The 14,428-nt window shown below is 40.0% G+C and overlaps 6 protein-coding genes across 6 annotated transcripts; 2 read left to right on the top strand and 4 right to left on the bottom strand.

The window, feature by feature from the left end:
• Window positions 1-34: 34 nt before the first annotated feature.
• On the top strand, window positions 35-2,096 carry BCR41DRAFT_325272 (uracil phosphoribosyltransferase-domain-containing protein; the record flags this gene model as incomplete). The annotated part of the gene is made up of 7 exons (XM_022021575.1): window positions 35-106; window positions 252-307; window positions 393-528; window positions 621-740; window positions 822-915; window positions 1,012-1,063; window positions 1,180-2,096. Exons 1-7 carry the CDS (start codon window positions 60-62, stop codon window positions 2,094-2,096), a joined length of 1,422 nt encoding a protein of 473 aa, XP_021879120.1. The 5' UTR covers window positions 35-59.
• Window positions 2,097-2,175: 79 nt separating this feature from the next.
• On the bottom strand, window positions 2,176-4,366 carry BCR41DRAFT_358154 (hypothetical protein). The gene is made up of 8 exons (XM_022024992.1): window positions 4,120-4,366; window positions 3,897-4,007; window positions 3,698-3,801; window positions 3,540-3,562; window positions 3,359-3,431; window positions 3,004-3,271; window positions 2,603-2,899; window positions 2,176-2,491 (listed from the first exon to the last, which is right to left on the bottom strand). The coding sequence occupies exons 1-8, from the start codon at window positions 4,263-4,265 to the stop codon at window positions 2,329-2,331; spliced, it is 1,185 nt and encodes a 394-aa protein (XP_021879119.1). The 5' UTR covers window positions 4,266-4,366; the 3' UTR covers window positions 2,176-2,328.
• A 135-nt stretch (window positions 4,367-4,501) lies between these two features.
• BCR41DRAFT_388139 (hypothetical protein) lies at window positions 4,502-6,039 on the bottom strand (the record flags this gene model as incomplete). The annotated part of the gene is made up of 1 exon (XM_022027965.1): window positions 4,502-6,039. One exon carries the CDS (start codon window positions 6,037-6,039, stop codon window positions 4,531-4,533), a length of 1,509 nt encoding a protein of 502 aa, XP_021879118.1. The 3' UTR covers window positions 4,502-4,530.
• Window positions 6,040-6,596: 557 nt separating this feature from the next.
• BCR41DRAFT_398577 (hypothetical protein) lies at window positions 6,597-7,244 on the top strand (the record flags this gene model as incomplete). The annotated part of the gene is made up of 2 exons (XM_022028977.1): window positions 6,597-6,908; window positions 6,993-7,244. The coding sequence occupies 2 exons, from the start codon at window positions 6,597-6,599 to the stop codon at window positions 7,242-7,244; spliced, it is 564 nt and encodes a 187-aa protein (XP_021879117.1).
• Window positions 7,245-7,390: 146 nt separating this feature from the next.
• Window positions 7,391-9,224, bottom strand: BCR41DRAFT_358148 (ubiquitin-conjugating enzyme/RWD-like protein). Its single transcript, XM_022024991.1, has 5 exons — window positions 8,954-9,224; window positions 8,708-8,763; window positions 8,240-8,418; window positions 7,992-8,097; window positions 7,391-7,894 (listed from the first exon to the last, which is right to left on the bottom strand). Exons 1-5 carry the CDS (start codon window positions 9,061-9,063, stop codon window positions 7,506-7,508), a joined length of 840 nt encoding a protein of 279 aa, XP_021879116.1. The 5' UTR covers window positions 9,064-9,224; the 3' UTR covers window positions 7,391-7,505.
• A 1,731-nt stretch (window positions 9,225-10,955) lies between these two features.
• Window positions 10,956-12,400, bottom strand: BCR41DRAFT_339062 (hypothetical protein). The gene is made up of 3 exons (XM_022022138.1): window positions 12,223-12,400; window positions 11,876-11,955; window positions 10,956-11,779 (listed from the first exon to the last, which is right to left on the bottom strand). The coding sequence occupies exons 1-3, from the start codon at window positions 12,358-12,360 to the stop codon at window positions 11,095-11,097; spliced, it is 903 nt and encodes a 300-aa protein (XP_021879115.1). The 5' UTR covers window positions 12,361-12,400; the 3' UTR covers window positions 10,956-11,094.
• Between the last annotated feature and the right edge of the window lie 2,028 nt (window positions 12,401-14,428).

Genomic DNA, 14,428 nt, shown 5'->3' with positions numbered 1-14,428 from the left:
AAAAAAATGGCAAAATGGCCCTTCCCAATAACTCCTTTTTTTTTCCTCCCCATTCCAACATGAAGTCCAAGTTCGCCAACCATGTCATTGCAGGAGAAGGTCGCCCGTATGTCAAAGGCATTTTAGGGATACAAGGGCGTAACTAAAGAATAAAAAAGGCTCTATACCACCGGACTTTTTTTTTTCTTTTTTCTTTCTAAAACGCTATGAGAGGTTGACGCTTTTGTTTTCGTTCTCTCCTCTTCTAAAAGCCCATGGTATAGGAGCGATGGCCAGAACTGCGACTGCTATGTTGTTGGAATCGCAGGTACAGAGTTTTCTTTAACGTTAACAATGGAGCCAGTTGGGTCGGATATACTTCATATTCATCTGACCTTGGTTGTTCTTTTTAGGTGGCAGTGCCAGTGGGAAGACCAGTGTTGCACAAAGGATTATTAAAAACTTGAATGTCCCATGGGTAGTCTTGTTGTCTATGGACTCCTTTTACAGAGATCTGAATGATGAAGAATTGGAGATTGCTCATAGAAAGTAAGAAAAAAAAAAAAAAAAAAAAAAAAGGTATGTTATTCGAGAATAAAGCAGTTTATCTCCTAACCACATCTTTTCAAAAAACTGAATAGTGATTGGGATTTTGATTCACCCAACTCGTATGATTATGATCTTTTATTGGAAACAATCACCAAACTTAAAGAAGGCAAAAAGGTCGATGTCCCGATCTACGATTTTGAAACTCATAAGAGGTAATTTACAGGAAATATCATCAGTTTATCACAATTATCGGAGGTTCAGCACTTAGTGTGAAGTCATGACTTATATCATAGAGTACCGAACAAAGTCAACACGATCTATGGCGCCAATGTAATAATTTTCGAGGGGATCTTTGGATTGTATGATCCCAAAGTTCTGGCAATGATGGTGAGTGATCATATGGAAGGCTTTTGTACAAGTATGATGTTATTCTCTAGCATTTTTAACTTAAGCTATTTTTGGTTTTGTCAATGAATGAACTAGGATCTTAAAATCTTTGTGGACACTGACACGGATGTTTGTCTCGCCAGAAGAAGTACGTCTCATGCGTGAACAATGCTTGTAAAATATATATATTTTCTGAAAGAGTGGGGCAAGAATGTAATAATTTATCTTAGTCTATCCTTGTTTTCGTTTCCCCTTTCAATTTAGTTAAACGTGATGTCGCAGAGCGCGGATTTGACGTCGCAGGAGTACTGAAGCTCTACCAACGATTCGTTAAACCTTCATATGATAACTATGTGTACCCGACGAAGAAGAATGCAGATGTGGTCATCCCACGGGGGTTAGAGAATTTAGTAGCAATTGATTTGTTGACAAAGCATATCCAACGTCAGTTGCGGGAGCGCAAAATCCAATCTAGATGGGATATGGCTAGGATCAACCCACCGAATGAATTGCCTTCCAACGTCATTGTTCTAGAGAAGACAAAGCAGATTATGGGTTTGCATACCATCATCCGTGATATCAACACGTCGCGCCACGATTTTATCTTTTATGCTGATCGACTTGCAACCTTAGTAATTGAAAGAGCTTTGAATGAGCTGCCTTACAAGACCCAGACCGTGACTACGCCTACGGGCAAGACGGTAGATGGCCTTGCATTAGATGCTCATATCGGAGGTGTCTCGATCTTGCGTGCTGGTGGGACCATGGAGGCGGGTCTCCGCCGTGTCATCCGTGATGCAGTTATTGGCAAAATTTTGATCCAAACTGACCCCTCAAATGGCGAACCTCAATTGCATTACTGTAAACTACCACCTTCGTTGAAAGAGGACAGTACCAAACACGACATGTTTATCTTCTTGATGGATGCCGTAGTAGGAACAGGCGCTGCGGGTTTGATGGCTATTCGTGTATTGTTGGATCATGATGTTCCTGAGGACAGGATTATTTTTTTGAGTTTCCTGGCAGGTCTCCAGGGTCTACATACAATTTCAAGCGCGTTTCCTAAAGTCAAGATTGTTACATCGTATGTTGACCCGGTCCTGAACGCTGATACCCTCTATTTGGAGCCTGGTCTCGGAAATTTTGGAGATCGGTACTTTGGAACCGAACACGATGATTAAAAAAAAAAAAAAAAAAAAAAAAAAAAAAAGCTGTTGAATGGTCATTGAAATTAGATAAACGAATCAAATTTCTATTTCCCTTTATTCGGTTGCTGTATTCTCAACAGTAGATGATGCTGGAGATGGTTTGATTTTGAATAAATAAATAAAAGAAAGAAGGAAAAAATACCAAAGGAAAATGATCAGGGATGAGAATAGATGCTGAATATCTTTCTGTTTATTATTTATATTTTTATTCTGCCTTCTTGGGGTGCTTAATAGTAAAGCACCAAATATCAAAGTAATCACAGATGTCGTTGACAACATTGATTGCAAAGTGAGCATAGGCAGCGGCGGAGAAAGCGAGGCAACTCCACAAATAAATGTTTTCAACATGAGCTCCAAAAACTCTTTCCCTAGTTCAAAAAAAAAAAAAAAAAAAAAAAAAAAAAGAGGATTAATCATGTGCCTGTACCGAGGCGGTAATATAATAAAAAAAAAAAAAAAAAAAAAGAGATATAACTTACATCCCAAATGCAGGCAGATTAGCGTTCAATGATCCGACGATCAAGGGAAGAAAACTGATATTGAACATGGGAAAAGGTTGGTGAGTTACATGGGCTGTAATCATGAGGCCGACAGTGTATCCAAAGGAAAGACCAGTGTATAAAATCCAGGGAAGAATATGCTGGTTGAGGATCTGAGGTGAAGCATTAAGCCAAAAATAAGCAACAACCGATATGCCCAGGAACGGAGCCACACCAGCCAATGCAGGAGCGACGGACAAATTCTTGCCTCTGCGTGCCTTGATCACATGCTGCATACTAGAGAAGGGAGGAAAAAATCGGTCTATCAGTGCCAACATCACTTTAATTTTTTTTTTTTTTTTTTTTTTTAAAAAAAAAAAAAAAAAAAAAAAAAAACTTACGCTGTTACAATGTTTCCTGTCAATGTGACAATTCCAAAAGCGACCAAGATGTGATTAACCTGCATATCAGGTATGAAGGGCAAAAACTTGGAGGATATGCCAAACATCTGACGGTAAGTCTGGACCCAGAAAGTTGGACCAGTGAAGCCAGTAATGAGGTAAAGGATCACAATCATAATGATTCCTTCCACAGGTCCTGAAAACGCGCTCAAATAAAGAGTTCCAGTGTGATACTCTTCCCACGTGCTCAAGTAAAAGTTTCCAAGCGCTATCACCATCCAAAATAGAGACATTTAGAATTCATTGAAAAAAGTGATAGATCCCTTATTGTTTCATCTGATTCAGGTGTACCAACCCAAGAAGTGAGAAAGAACAGTCCACCAGCTCTGACTTAGATGCATGGCATTGGCTAACAAAATAACCTCAAGCTGGTCAAGAAAGATAAAAAACATGTCGTCATATAAAAAAGAGTACTGTCAGTTTATAAACTCTTTTTTCTTTCTTTTGCTCTCACGGGTTACTTCAGCATTTCTTACCGAAGTATTCAGTGCATCGCAGCCTGTATAGAAAGATTAAACAAGAGAAAAACATTGCATCAATTGTTGTTTGATGTGATCATGATTAAAATAAATAAAAAAATAAAATAAAATAAAATAAAAAATTGGCAGGCTTGACACATGCATTTTTTTTTTACCGTGATCAAAAAGCTCTCCTAAGGGTCCTGAAGTTCCTGTTCTTCTAGCCTGCTTTCCATCAATTGCATCCATCGACTGGTATACAAAGAGTCCAATACCAAAGCTATGATTCAACGAGGACCAAAAAAAAAAAAGTTGTGATTAACACAGAAAAACTTTTGCTCAATATTCATACCTTGATTGTGTATACTTTTTTACCTGAAGTAGGCCCATGATGGACAAATTTCTGTCATATCTGGCGCATAGTAGTACATAGTCAGAACGTTGAAAACCACACAAAGAAATCCGAGACCAGTAATCGTATTGGGACTAAAAATTTTCCAAAGTACACGTTAATTGTATTAATAAATAAAAGAGTTGTTGATTTTGTTCGAATCTCATTTGTGATGATTTACTCCATTTGAACAAGAATAAAACATACGCCATGGTAACGGGGAAGAATGTCACGAGTTTGGTCCAGTATGGACCAAGGACGTATTTCGAGAGTAAAGACTCGTCCACGCCCGAGTACTTGTATTTACTCAAGTTCGGGCGATATTTTGCAGGAATGTATCGATTTATATTCATACTGATTGTCTGTTGACCTATCGTGCTGGCAATGATAATCGAAAACGGGGCGACGTGAATAAGGAGATCGATGGAAGACAGAAAAAAGGTAAAACAGTAAATTAAAAAAGAAAAGAAGGAAAACGAATAATGGTATACATAAATATATACTTTAAGGAAAAGAAAAGTTTGGTCACCATCTAACGTCACATTGACAAGCTTTTTTTTTTTTTTTTCCACATTGACCGCCAATCATTAAGAGTTACTTCTTTATTGTACATAATGTTTACTTCTTTTTCTTATGATGTCGAGGTGAGGGAGATGGATGATAATGCTCTTGAGCAACCATCGACATTACCACATCACCCTCCATTCCCGCATCAAACATGACATGACTACCTGGATAAAAACCCACTTGCTCATTCGTTTCGTGACTCTTCTTAAAAGTTGGTGCTTGTGTAGGATGTGAGTGCACAATGATAGTCTCAGTTTCAATGATTAACGTTGTGGCGCGGTGCTTCATCCCTTTGTTCTTGTGGCCATGATCGTAATGATCCTGACTATGCTGGCACAAAGCAGGATTCAAACAATCTTTTTTATGGAGGTCCTTTAACGGCGGTGCAGATCTTGAGGTCTGTGCGCTGCCGGGCAAAGGAAGGGGTTCTGGTGTCGGCGAGGCCGGACCTATTTTTTGCTTTTCCGTCTTCCACGTTAACGAGGCTTTAAGTTTTTCAAACCATGCGCCTGAGTTTTCTTCAGTCACTCCGTGCGTGTTAGGTGTTGATGTTGGTGCAGCCAAGGTTGGGATAGTTTCTGGTCTTGTCACTGAGTGAGAGTTGTCTGAAACAGATGAAACAAACCCTGCATATTTCTTTTTTTGATCCACATGCTCATACTTTTGTTGGCCATGCATCAAGTTGTTACTGCTCTCTGTTTTTTTGTTGTTTACGCTATTGTTGTTATTGCCATTGTTGTTCACGCTGCTTACTGTGCGGATCGAGGATTTATCTTGAATATTACCAAAGGTATTGGTCTCATGATCACTGTAGGTCTGTGTCATGGAGTGTGTTTCCGTGTTCTCAGATGCCCGCTCACGTGGGCTAAAGATGAATTCATCCTGGAAAACATCATATCCATATTTTCCAAGTCCTTCAACCCAAGATGGTTTGATGCTGCCGAACGAATGCAAAGCTGTGTCTGTCGAAGTAATGTGATCTGTGTAACATGTCGAATATTTGCCATCCTCTCCAGGCTGTCCTTCATAAACTCTGTGAAGTGCCATTGGACTTTGTGCCGGCGTAGGATCCGCAGGATCCTGGACACAATTCTGTGGTTTTGTTAGACCTTGCGACTGCTTCTTTGTAGTATGCTCCAGATGCTGCAAATGGTGTTCATAAGGACAAGAAGAATATGAACAAGTCGTAAGGGCAGCCTCGAATGTCTGTGAAGGTGGATATGTTTGCTGTACATCTGGAGTAGGATGAGGATGATGTGTTTCTGTACAGGTGAATTGAACTCGAGGAAAGCCCTGTCCAATGGATGTTACGACCAAGTAGACGCCTGACTTGTGGAGAACACAGCTTGTGGGATGATATAGCTTCTGTGTAGGCAAAGCTGCATTTGAATATGTGAGAACAGGAGGGTGATGTAAAAGTGGACGAGCTCCTACTGCATTGTTATCACAGTGCACAATGGAAATGAACGCGAAAAATAAGAGCGATAGAGCGATAGTAAGAGGATTGAATGATACAAAAGAGATCGTAGAAGAAGTGTAAGTAGGGGTGAGTAACATCATGGTGGAAACAAAGAAAAGTAAAGAAGAATAAGTTGTAAAAAAAAAAAAGTTTTAAATCGTCGTGATTTACGTCACAAAAGACTTTTTTAACTTCATTACATGTTGAATACGATATACATATTTTAAGGCATTCATTAAGGCCGAAGAGGTTAGCACCATCTTTGAACTTCCATAACCTGTCTGTTGTCACAAGTATGTTGGATTTCAGGGGGAAAAAACATGATGGTGTTGACAAGTTTTTATAATCTACAAAGTAGAGGAAGAAATCAGGGGGCCAGCGCAAAGCAAAACTAAGAGACTTTGGATCCAAAGCGAATTCAATTTAAAATTGATCACACCCAACTGCTCTCGGAAGCTTGTCCTGTACAAACTTCCACGACAGGATCCTTTGTCCTTTTCTTCCCGCCTCACTTCCTCGCCCTACAACGATCAAATTCTCTCTTCTTACTGATAACATGATAACATGCCCTTTTCTTTCTTATTCTATCCACATTTCGTCTGTTTCTTCTAAACACATCATTCCGTCACTGTTCACTCCATTCAGATCACTCAACAGCATGACATCTCATTACTTCAACGAGGAGGATCCATCTTCTCCTATTTCTCCTACGCAGGATTTTTTTGTTACAGATAATAACAGCAGTAGTAACAACAGCACAGATACCCTTATGGATCAAACAGATGGAAATGGTCAGGTCAAGATCCATACTTCCGTTGTTCCTAAGCCAAGTCGGAAGCAGGACTCGAGATCATTATCACAGACATCACAGATACCACAGATACCACAGATACCACAGACGCATCCAGTAAAGACGCAAGCAGAGCTCGAAAAAGAGAAGTGGCAAGAGATCCATAGACAGGCCTGTGAGGTACTTTTTCTTTCTTGATCTGTCGATCTGATTAATCTTATGAAAATACAAATGGCATATCCTTACTCTCGTAACACTCGATAGGCCAACCGTAAAAAATACATCGATCCGAAAACTGGGTACACTGTCATGACAGAACTCCTTCATCGACGGAGAGGCTATTGCTGCGGAAATGCCTGTCGTCATTGTCCGTATAATTATGAGAATGTTGGCGTATCTCCACAAGTCAAGATGGCTAATATTGCACGTGGAAAGCAACAGAGAGAAAAAATTGAGGCAATAGAAGGAAGGCCAATTTGGGCTGACGACAATTCGGATGATGCTGACAGTGATTAGAGTTAATGGAAATAACTTTTTTCAAGAAAGTCCAAAAATGAATAATATTCATTATTATTTTTTCCTTTATTATGTTGCCTGAAAAAAACAAAATAAAATAAAAAAAGGTTCTCCTCAAGAAAAAAAAAAAAAAAAAAAAAAGAAAACACGGGTTTTCCTTTTCTCTTCAATAAAAGACTGGGTATGAACTACCTGCTACACCCGAGGCTTCTTTTCCATCAAAGACAATTTATCGTCAGCATAAATCGATGAATTACTCTTTCAAAGTGATGATGATGAAGTCGAAGCCGATGCAGTAGCACGAGTAATGGTCTTGGCTATAATAAGATATGCAAAAACAAGGAAGAATGCCAACCACTTGTGCCAATGACTCATTGAGAATAATGACGCTCTCCGCGCAGCCCGATCTGCTGCCAAGTTACCTCCTGCTCCTGTTGCTCCCGTTGCTACTACTGCATCCACTCCTTGGCCCTGCTGTGTCGCTGTTCCAACCATGACTGCACGCTGAGCACCTGTGGCTGATTTTCTTTGAATAATCCCTTGGTGCGGAGTCGTGGTTACTCGAACTGGCGGCGCCTCTGTGACAGGTGCATTAGGAAAAGCTATATGTAATGGTACCTGCTGTATTGCTACAAGCTCGGGGAAGATCTCTATAAATGACATAGAACAACATCTATGTTGGTTATATTTTCGTGTTGAACATTGACAGTCCTTGCTTCACATTATATTAAATCCGCCCATCCTTACCTTTAAACTTTGGATTGGAGATATTAAATGCATGAGAACGGCGTGCTAACTCTGTCTTTTCATAATTTGAGGTAACAATACTTCCTGTAGTAGCCTCGTCTTGCGACTGTTGATATTTATCATTTCCATGAGGAATGCACAAATTGGAATGGGGACAAACAAGAGTGGTAAAAATGAGTTAATTTAATATCTATTATTTCGAATGACGCAAAGTAAAATAAATGAAACATTCTTTCATGAGCGCATACCATAAAACTTAACAGCCCATTTAATATAGTAGCCACACTCCAACTTGGGTTCCAGGTTGCAGGATGGAAATCTGACATGCTAAGACAAAGGCGGGTATCAACTTGAAATCGCCCATTTGGTGTAGTCATCCTAATTGATGGAGGCTTGAATGGATAATCCGATGGAAATATCAACTTTCCTGTTTGGGCAAAATTAGTAAAAAAAAAGAAAAAGAAAATTAAAATATCGAATCATTGGTGCCCGTACGCTGAGATAAAACGAAAAGTAGGGGTGTGAGGCATGAGTGTTTTCAGTGATATTCAAGGTATTGCATAGGTTATCATCTCTTTGGGTTTGTGTATAAGCGATGAAAATACCGCAGTGAGAAGGCTGTGCGACTGAGGAAGACGAAAAAGGTGGATTACTTCATTGGTGTCATCTTAAGCTCAAGTGATGCATGTAGTTTCCAATGGGCGAAGTTTGCATACCGTGGTATTCGCCTCCATAGTAAGGCGTATCTGGTGGTCCTTTGAGTACATAGTGCCTAGGAGAATAAAAATATATATATATAAAAGACATTAGACTTTATTCCGAGGAATGATCAACTAGTGAAACCTTTCAAAAAAAAAAAAAAAAAAAAAAAATAGAGCTGTGGAGTGGAGGAAACGAGCAAAAGCACTCTCGCTGTAGCGATCATGTGAATACAAAAAAGATATTGTTATAATTATAATTACCATTCCAGAATGTTCGATTCAAGTGGTCTTGCGTAGATGTAGGCTGGTGGGCTCTTTTGGATGTTAATGTACTCCTTGGTGAGTCGTTTGTAAGCACCCTTTGTAGCCATGGCTATAATCGTTAGTCGGTTAGGTTTATGTTGTATGCTGCAGGTATAATTGATAGTCTGATAGGATAGGAAGAGGACGGAATTGAGGGGTGCTCTTTGTTATTCGTTTAGTTTTTTGCAGTGATGCAGTGGAATGTGATGGTTGTAATGCAAAAAATTATTGATGGAGATTGTTCTGTCTCTGGCATAAAAAAGGGACGGAGTTAAAGGAACAGAAACAAATGCAGTTAAGGGGAGCTCAGCAGCGATCACGTGCCGTAAACCCTGATCTGCCTCCACCAAGCAATTCAGAATATTTAACTGTAACTGGAACATGCTTCGGACCATGGCTGTATGAGTATAAAAACCGCCTGCTAATTCCGCTTGTCCATCTCGTTGAACTACCTCTGCCTTGTCTTGTGGGGTTGTGCCGATTCTTTTTCGTTTTTCCATAGATAAATACAATTCACATATTTTGTCTATTAGCTTGCGCAGCTTTAGTGGAAGTTTATCTCCATATTCTTAACTAAAGTCAAAGAACATTTTATCTACTCCCATAATTGGCCTCAAGATCCAAAAGCCTGTCGTATCCGTTCCTTTAAATCTCTATTACACGATGTACATGTGCAACTATCTCGTTTAGTAAGTGGAAAAAAAAAAAAAAAAAAAAAAAAGAGAGAGACTTTGGTATTACGGTTCGAATAAAGATGGCCGATCCTGGGCATAGAATGACGCATCGACGCCATGGCGCTAGCCTGGTGACCCTTATAAAATACGCACGGCTCCAATAACACGTTCTTGTTTCTCCATTCAAGCACAGCGACCGCACCCAAAGTCCAGCATCCTATGTTCTAGGTTCTGCCTCCTACATTCTGTACTCCAATCTCAGACGGTTCCTCGCTCGCTCTTCGTGCTTCACCCGGAAGTAGCGACAAATGAGGCCATCATTCTCCTGAGCCCGCTCCAAGCTCTATTCCGCCTCAAACCGGTAACTTGCCTTGCATCTACCAGTACTAAGGAGGCCGACATTGCCACCGGCATCGCAGTAGCTACTCCCTAGATCGATGAAGATACCACCAACAGGAATTTGTGCACCATCCTAATCTGAGTTTACCAAAAACCCTCCAGCAACCATTATGCATCATCTTTACTCTGCAACTCCTTATACGCTTGTCTGTGCTTTATATACTGCACCCTTTTGACAGGATCATTTTAGGTTGTCTTCATGATATACTACAGTGAGAGGAGGAGCTTTTTGTTTCTTTTTTTAACCTATTATGTTTGGGGGGTTGATGCACATGACCTGCTCTCTTTCTGTCGAGTAAAAAAAAAAAAAAAAAAAAAGGCAAGTACTTTAATGCGCCACGAGCCAAGAACCACCACTCAGCTGGAGGGAAGAAGAAAAAAGTGGAGAAGCAGAACCCTGCATCCTAAATTCCATCTAGTCTGGTTGACTGGTCCTTTAAGTTGTAATATGCACTCTTATATATTTTCTAAATGAACTATCCTTTTTTTTTTTCCTATTTCATTCATGATATGCCTGAGCATATTCCATCAAGTTGAAAGTCAGGCCTGTTGGACCCTATGAAGCAGAGGGAACCCCTAGCACAGTTGCCAAACTCCACAGTATTACAGTTCAAACAGCAATGCTTTGCTAAAAAAAAAAAAAAAAAAAAAAAAAAGAGAGAAGCAGCATGGGCCGTTCCCTTAATAGTTTTAGGTGTCCATGAAATAATGTAATTGAGTCGGATATCGTGAACCATTCAAAATTATCTCTTTCTTCTTGATGTTTGTTATCAGTAACCAGTTTCTGAACACAAAGTCAAAGGCAATCTATTTTTTACTTTCATTTTTTATTGCAATGATATTTGGTATAAATAAATATATCATGCTGTTCGAACACATGTTACTTGCGTCTCTCCTACTCCTACGGCGTCAAGTTGTAACACAAGACATTGGTTATCGATCGATCTTTAAGATGTTTATGCAGGAAACCAATAGCAACCATTAGTTACGGCGGTAGTACGAACCTGGGCGCTTTAGAGGCTGTCATTAACGGAACACTCTCTGGTATGGATAGCGATCTCTCTGGCAGCCAGCAACAGAGGTAATAGTGATGTTGCGTGCTCGGCCTAAAGGAACTAATTTGCGGGCAAGGTTATACATATGGATGTCGTAGTCATGCTCGAGAGAGATGATGCCTCTGGCCCTATTGCCTGCGACGTATTTATCAAGGCTCCTGGCGAACTTTTCAACGATCTCGGTCTCGGTAATACCGTCTGGCAGCTTCCAGTCGTCAGTGCCGAAATCATCTCCGCTCCAGTCAACGACGATATAGCCTAGCTTCCTGAGCACGAAGCGGACACGGTTGTTGATATCACCGTAGGGTGGACGTACGTACTTGAGTCTCCGACCTGTGAGCTCCAGGATCAATTTTTCGGTCCATTTTATTTCGGCCACGATCTGCTCGTTGGTCAGTGTGGTCAAGCCTTTATGGGACCAAGTGTGAGATGCGATATGATGGCCCTCTGCGATTTGGCGCTTGACAGTGTCCGGACGCTGTATCACATGGCTACCAACCAGGAAAAATGAAGCAGAAATTTTCTCCTTCTTCAGATAGTCAAGCAACGTAGGAGTAATCTCGTGTGGGCCATCGTCAAAGGTTATAGCCCATGTGTTACGAGAACGGCAGGAAATGAGGTCATTTGCAGGACATTGGTCACAAATCCAGTTACATCTTTTTGGTAGTATATGGAATAATATCGAGTATAAGTGCGAAGGAATACAAAAAATTAGCATAGACAGGTATTGTAGCGATGTTTTTAGGACTTACGCGCCAGGGAAAGTGGGTGGACAGAGAGGGGGATCTCCTTCTCCCAGAGGGATCTTTGGGGCTCGAGAAAGATCGATCTCCTATAATTTAGACATTGCGAATTAATTTTAGAGGAACAATACTTTCATGACAGATTTGGGCAAAATGTACTGAAAAGGGAAATAGAACAGATTACTAATTGAATTGAGCAATTCCCTATTTCAAATAAAGTATTTTTTTTTTTTTTTTTTTTTTTTTTTGTTGGCTGAGGAACCAACCAGGTACTGAAATAAAAGTTTTGTCATATTTTTTCAAGCTCGACTGAATTGAAATAGAACACTCCAAAAAAATTTATATGTAATTCTTACCTTTAACCACGCCTGAACCTCGGGTGAGTTGATGTCTGGGACCTGATCAATAGGAGGGTAGCCTGAGATTGCTTGAGCTTCAGCATACACAGCTGAAAGCGCTAACAAGGAGAGTGAAAATGTTTTTAATAGCAGCATGGCTAGTAGAGGTTAAGCTGTTAAGCAGGAAGAATACGCGTGGAAGATTTGGGAAGTAAGAGGGAATGGATATCCTCGAGTATTTATACGTATCCCTGGAGCTGTTCCCTAAAATGTTTTATTTGCCATTGTAATGAACACGCCGTGTTTTTTTTTTTTTTTTTTTTTTTTTTTTGTGATTGATTTTATCGATTGGCGTTTAAGACTGATAACCATGTTGATCCCTCGCGCCACTCGTACCTAGTAAAGCTTACAAGGGAGACCGGATCATCTGCTAGGATGGCCAGGGCGGCTTTATCAACCACACCCCTCATAAATGCGGCGTAAATCTGTGATCTTGCGTGCTGCGCAACATCCAAGTCTTGAAATGTCACTCTTCCTTGAAGTATTGTGCTTTCCTCCACAAACCAATACAAAGGGAGTAAAAACGTAAATGGGAATCGAGAATAAACGCAACATCGTTAGAACGCACTCAAGTGTACATGTACAAATTGTAGAACAATACACAATATAATGTAAAAGAACATAAAATTACTAAGGCATTTGAACAAAGAGGCATATCCACCATTCACACCCCTGCTTCAAGATACTCCGGAGCGCTGAATGGAAGGAAGCATCATGCGTCACCCTAAAAAGCAAGAAGGATTACTCTTAAACACTACTCAGGAATGTGGCCTATTATTTTCAGCTGATCTTTGGTGTCGTCTAGTGACTGATATAAGGCCTTACTAACCCCTATGTTAGAGGCACCAGTCGCTACGTAAGATAGACCTTTGCTGGGTTGGAGCTTGCGCTATAAGATTTTTTATGGCAATGGATCTATGCTCTTTTTACTCCACTAAAGAGTTTTTTCATTACGGACAGCGCCATCCATTCCGCACTCCCCCGCCGGCCAACGTTCGACTCGTTGTCCTCTTTAATGTCAGTACCGTTTGAAATAATAATAATAATAATAATAATAATAATAATAATAATGGTAGCCCTCAATTTTTTTTTCTTTTTGTATTTGACAACCTTTAGTGTCACTACTCAAAGCTGCTATTGCCTGTTATTATTCATGCCAACTTGATCTCCAGGTGTATATTATTATCATCATTATCATTGTTGTTGTTGTGGTTACAAGGATACTCAGAATCATGGGAGAAAGATTTTCCTTCTACCCCAGGCATTATTGGTAAGTAGCTATTACTGCACAAACGGCGAAAGGCACAGTAACAATGTTCCATAAGCTTTTACTGCCGTCGTTGGTACTTATATAATAGAGATTTGGAGTGCCAACATAAGTCTATTTAAAATGCAAGCAAGCATTTAAATATGTAAAAGTATTGTCCTCGTCATTTGGTCACGAACATATTCTAGTTGTAGGTTGTATTTTTAAATGGAAGCGGCAAAGAAATGCCCTGAAATTTGAGAGGACTGATGGGAAAGTCTTAAAAAAAAAGCCGCAGTACGATATAGCACTTTTTGTCTAGTCACTTCCCCGTTTAACACGGTCGCCGTCGTTTTGATTAGATCACCATTGCTTTCTGTCTAGTAACAACTGTGCTTTATACGGTCGCCATATTTTTTGTCCAGCCGCTATGTTTTACATGGTCATTATTTTTCATATGACCGCCATCGTCTCTTATTAGACCGCCATTATTGAACCTGGACCACCAGAAACGGTTTGTAGCCTCGGCCATGTATAAAAGATAAGTGGATTTGGAATAAGCTACAACGTTGACATGAAAGTTCATCAATGACAAGAAAGGATGGTGTGTGAGATATAGGAAGAAGCGGCTTTGATGTTGGATTGTAACATTTGTATAGAGAAAGTGCTGCTTACATGAGGGAACATTTCGGATCCATACTCCTTGATGCCGTCTCCGCTGTAAAAAAAAAAAAAAAAAAAAAAAAAAAAAAACTAATATTGTGGTTATGATAGAGTGGGACTAGCAAATATGTGAGATACCTCGCTATGGCCTAGTGAAGAGTTCGTATACTGAGTCCTGTCCCACATATACAATTGTAAATTAACTTCACTCTCTAACTCTTCTTGCAGCATGGAGTACAGGCGAAAGTAGTGGAT

The sequence above is a fragment of the Lobosporangium transversale genome (assembly GCF_002105155.1).
Source record: "Lobosporangium transversale strain NRRL 3116 chromosome Unknown BCR41scaffold_32, whole genome shotgun sequence".
Taxonomy (NCBI): domain Eukaryota; kingdom Fungi; phylum Mortierellomycota; class Mortierellomycetes; order Mortierellales; family Mortierellaceae; genus Lobosporangium; species Lobosporangium transversale.
This window is presented reverse-complemented; position numbering and strand designations above follow the sequence as displayed.

What these genes read in the sequence shown, in the direction of transcription:
- BCR41DRAFT_358154 (XM_022024992.1), bottom strand. Translation starts at nt 4,265, where the DNA reads ATGAATATAAATCGATACATTCCTGCAAAATATCGCCCGAACTTGAGT. An exon ending in GCGATGCACTGAATACTTCG is followed by an intron (nt 3,432 to 3,539) that starts GTAAGAAATGCT and finishes TTTCTTGACCAG; the next exon opens with CTTGAGGTTATTTTGTTAGC. An exon ending in TGTTCTTTCTCACTTCTTGG is followed by an intron (nt 3,272 to 3,358) that starts GTTGGTACACCT and finishes GGATGGTGATAG; the next exon opens with CGCTTGGAAACTTTTACTTG.
- BCR41DRAFT_339062 (XM_022022138.1), bottom strand. Translation starts at nt 12,360, where the DNA reads ATGCTGCTATTAAAAACATTTTCACTCTCCTTGTTAGCGCTTTCAGCT. An exon ending in AGGTTCAGGCGTGGTTAAAG is followed by an intron (nt 11,956 to 12,222) that starts GTAAGAATTACA and finishes TCTAAATTATAG; the next exon opens with GAGATCGATCTTTCTCGAGC. An exon ending in CCACCCACTTTCCCTGGCGC is followed by an intron (nt 11,780 to 11,875) that starts GTAAGTCCTAAA and finishes ACTACCAAAAAG; the next exon opens with ATGTAACTGGATTTGTGACC.
- BCR41DRAFT_358148 (XM_022024991.1), bottom strand. Translation starts at nt 9,063, where the DNA reads ATGGCTACAAAGGGTGCTTACAAACGACTCACCAAGGAGTACATTAAC. An exon ending in GAATCGAACATTCTGGAATG is followed by an intron (nt 8,764 to 8,953) that starts GTAATTATAATT and finishes TTATTCTCCTAG; the next exon opens with GCACTATGTACTCAAAGGAC. An exon ending in CTATGGAGGCGAATACCACG is followed by an intron (nt 8,419 to 8,707) that starts GTATGCAAACTT and finishes TTGCCCAAACAG; the next exon opens with GAAAGTTGATATTTCCATCG.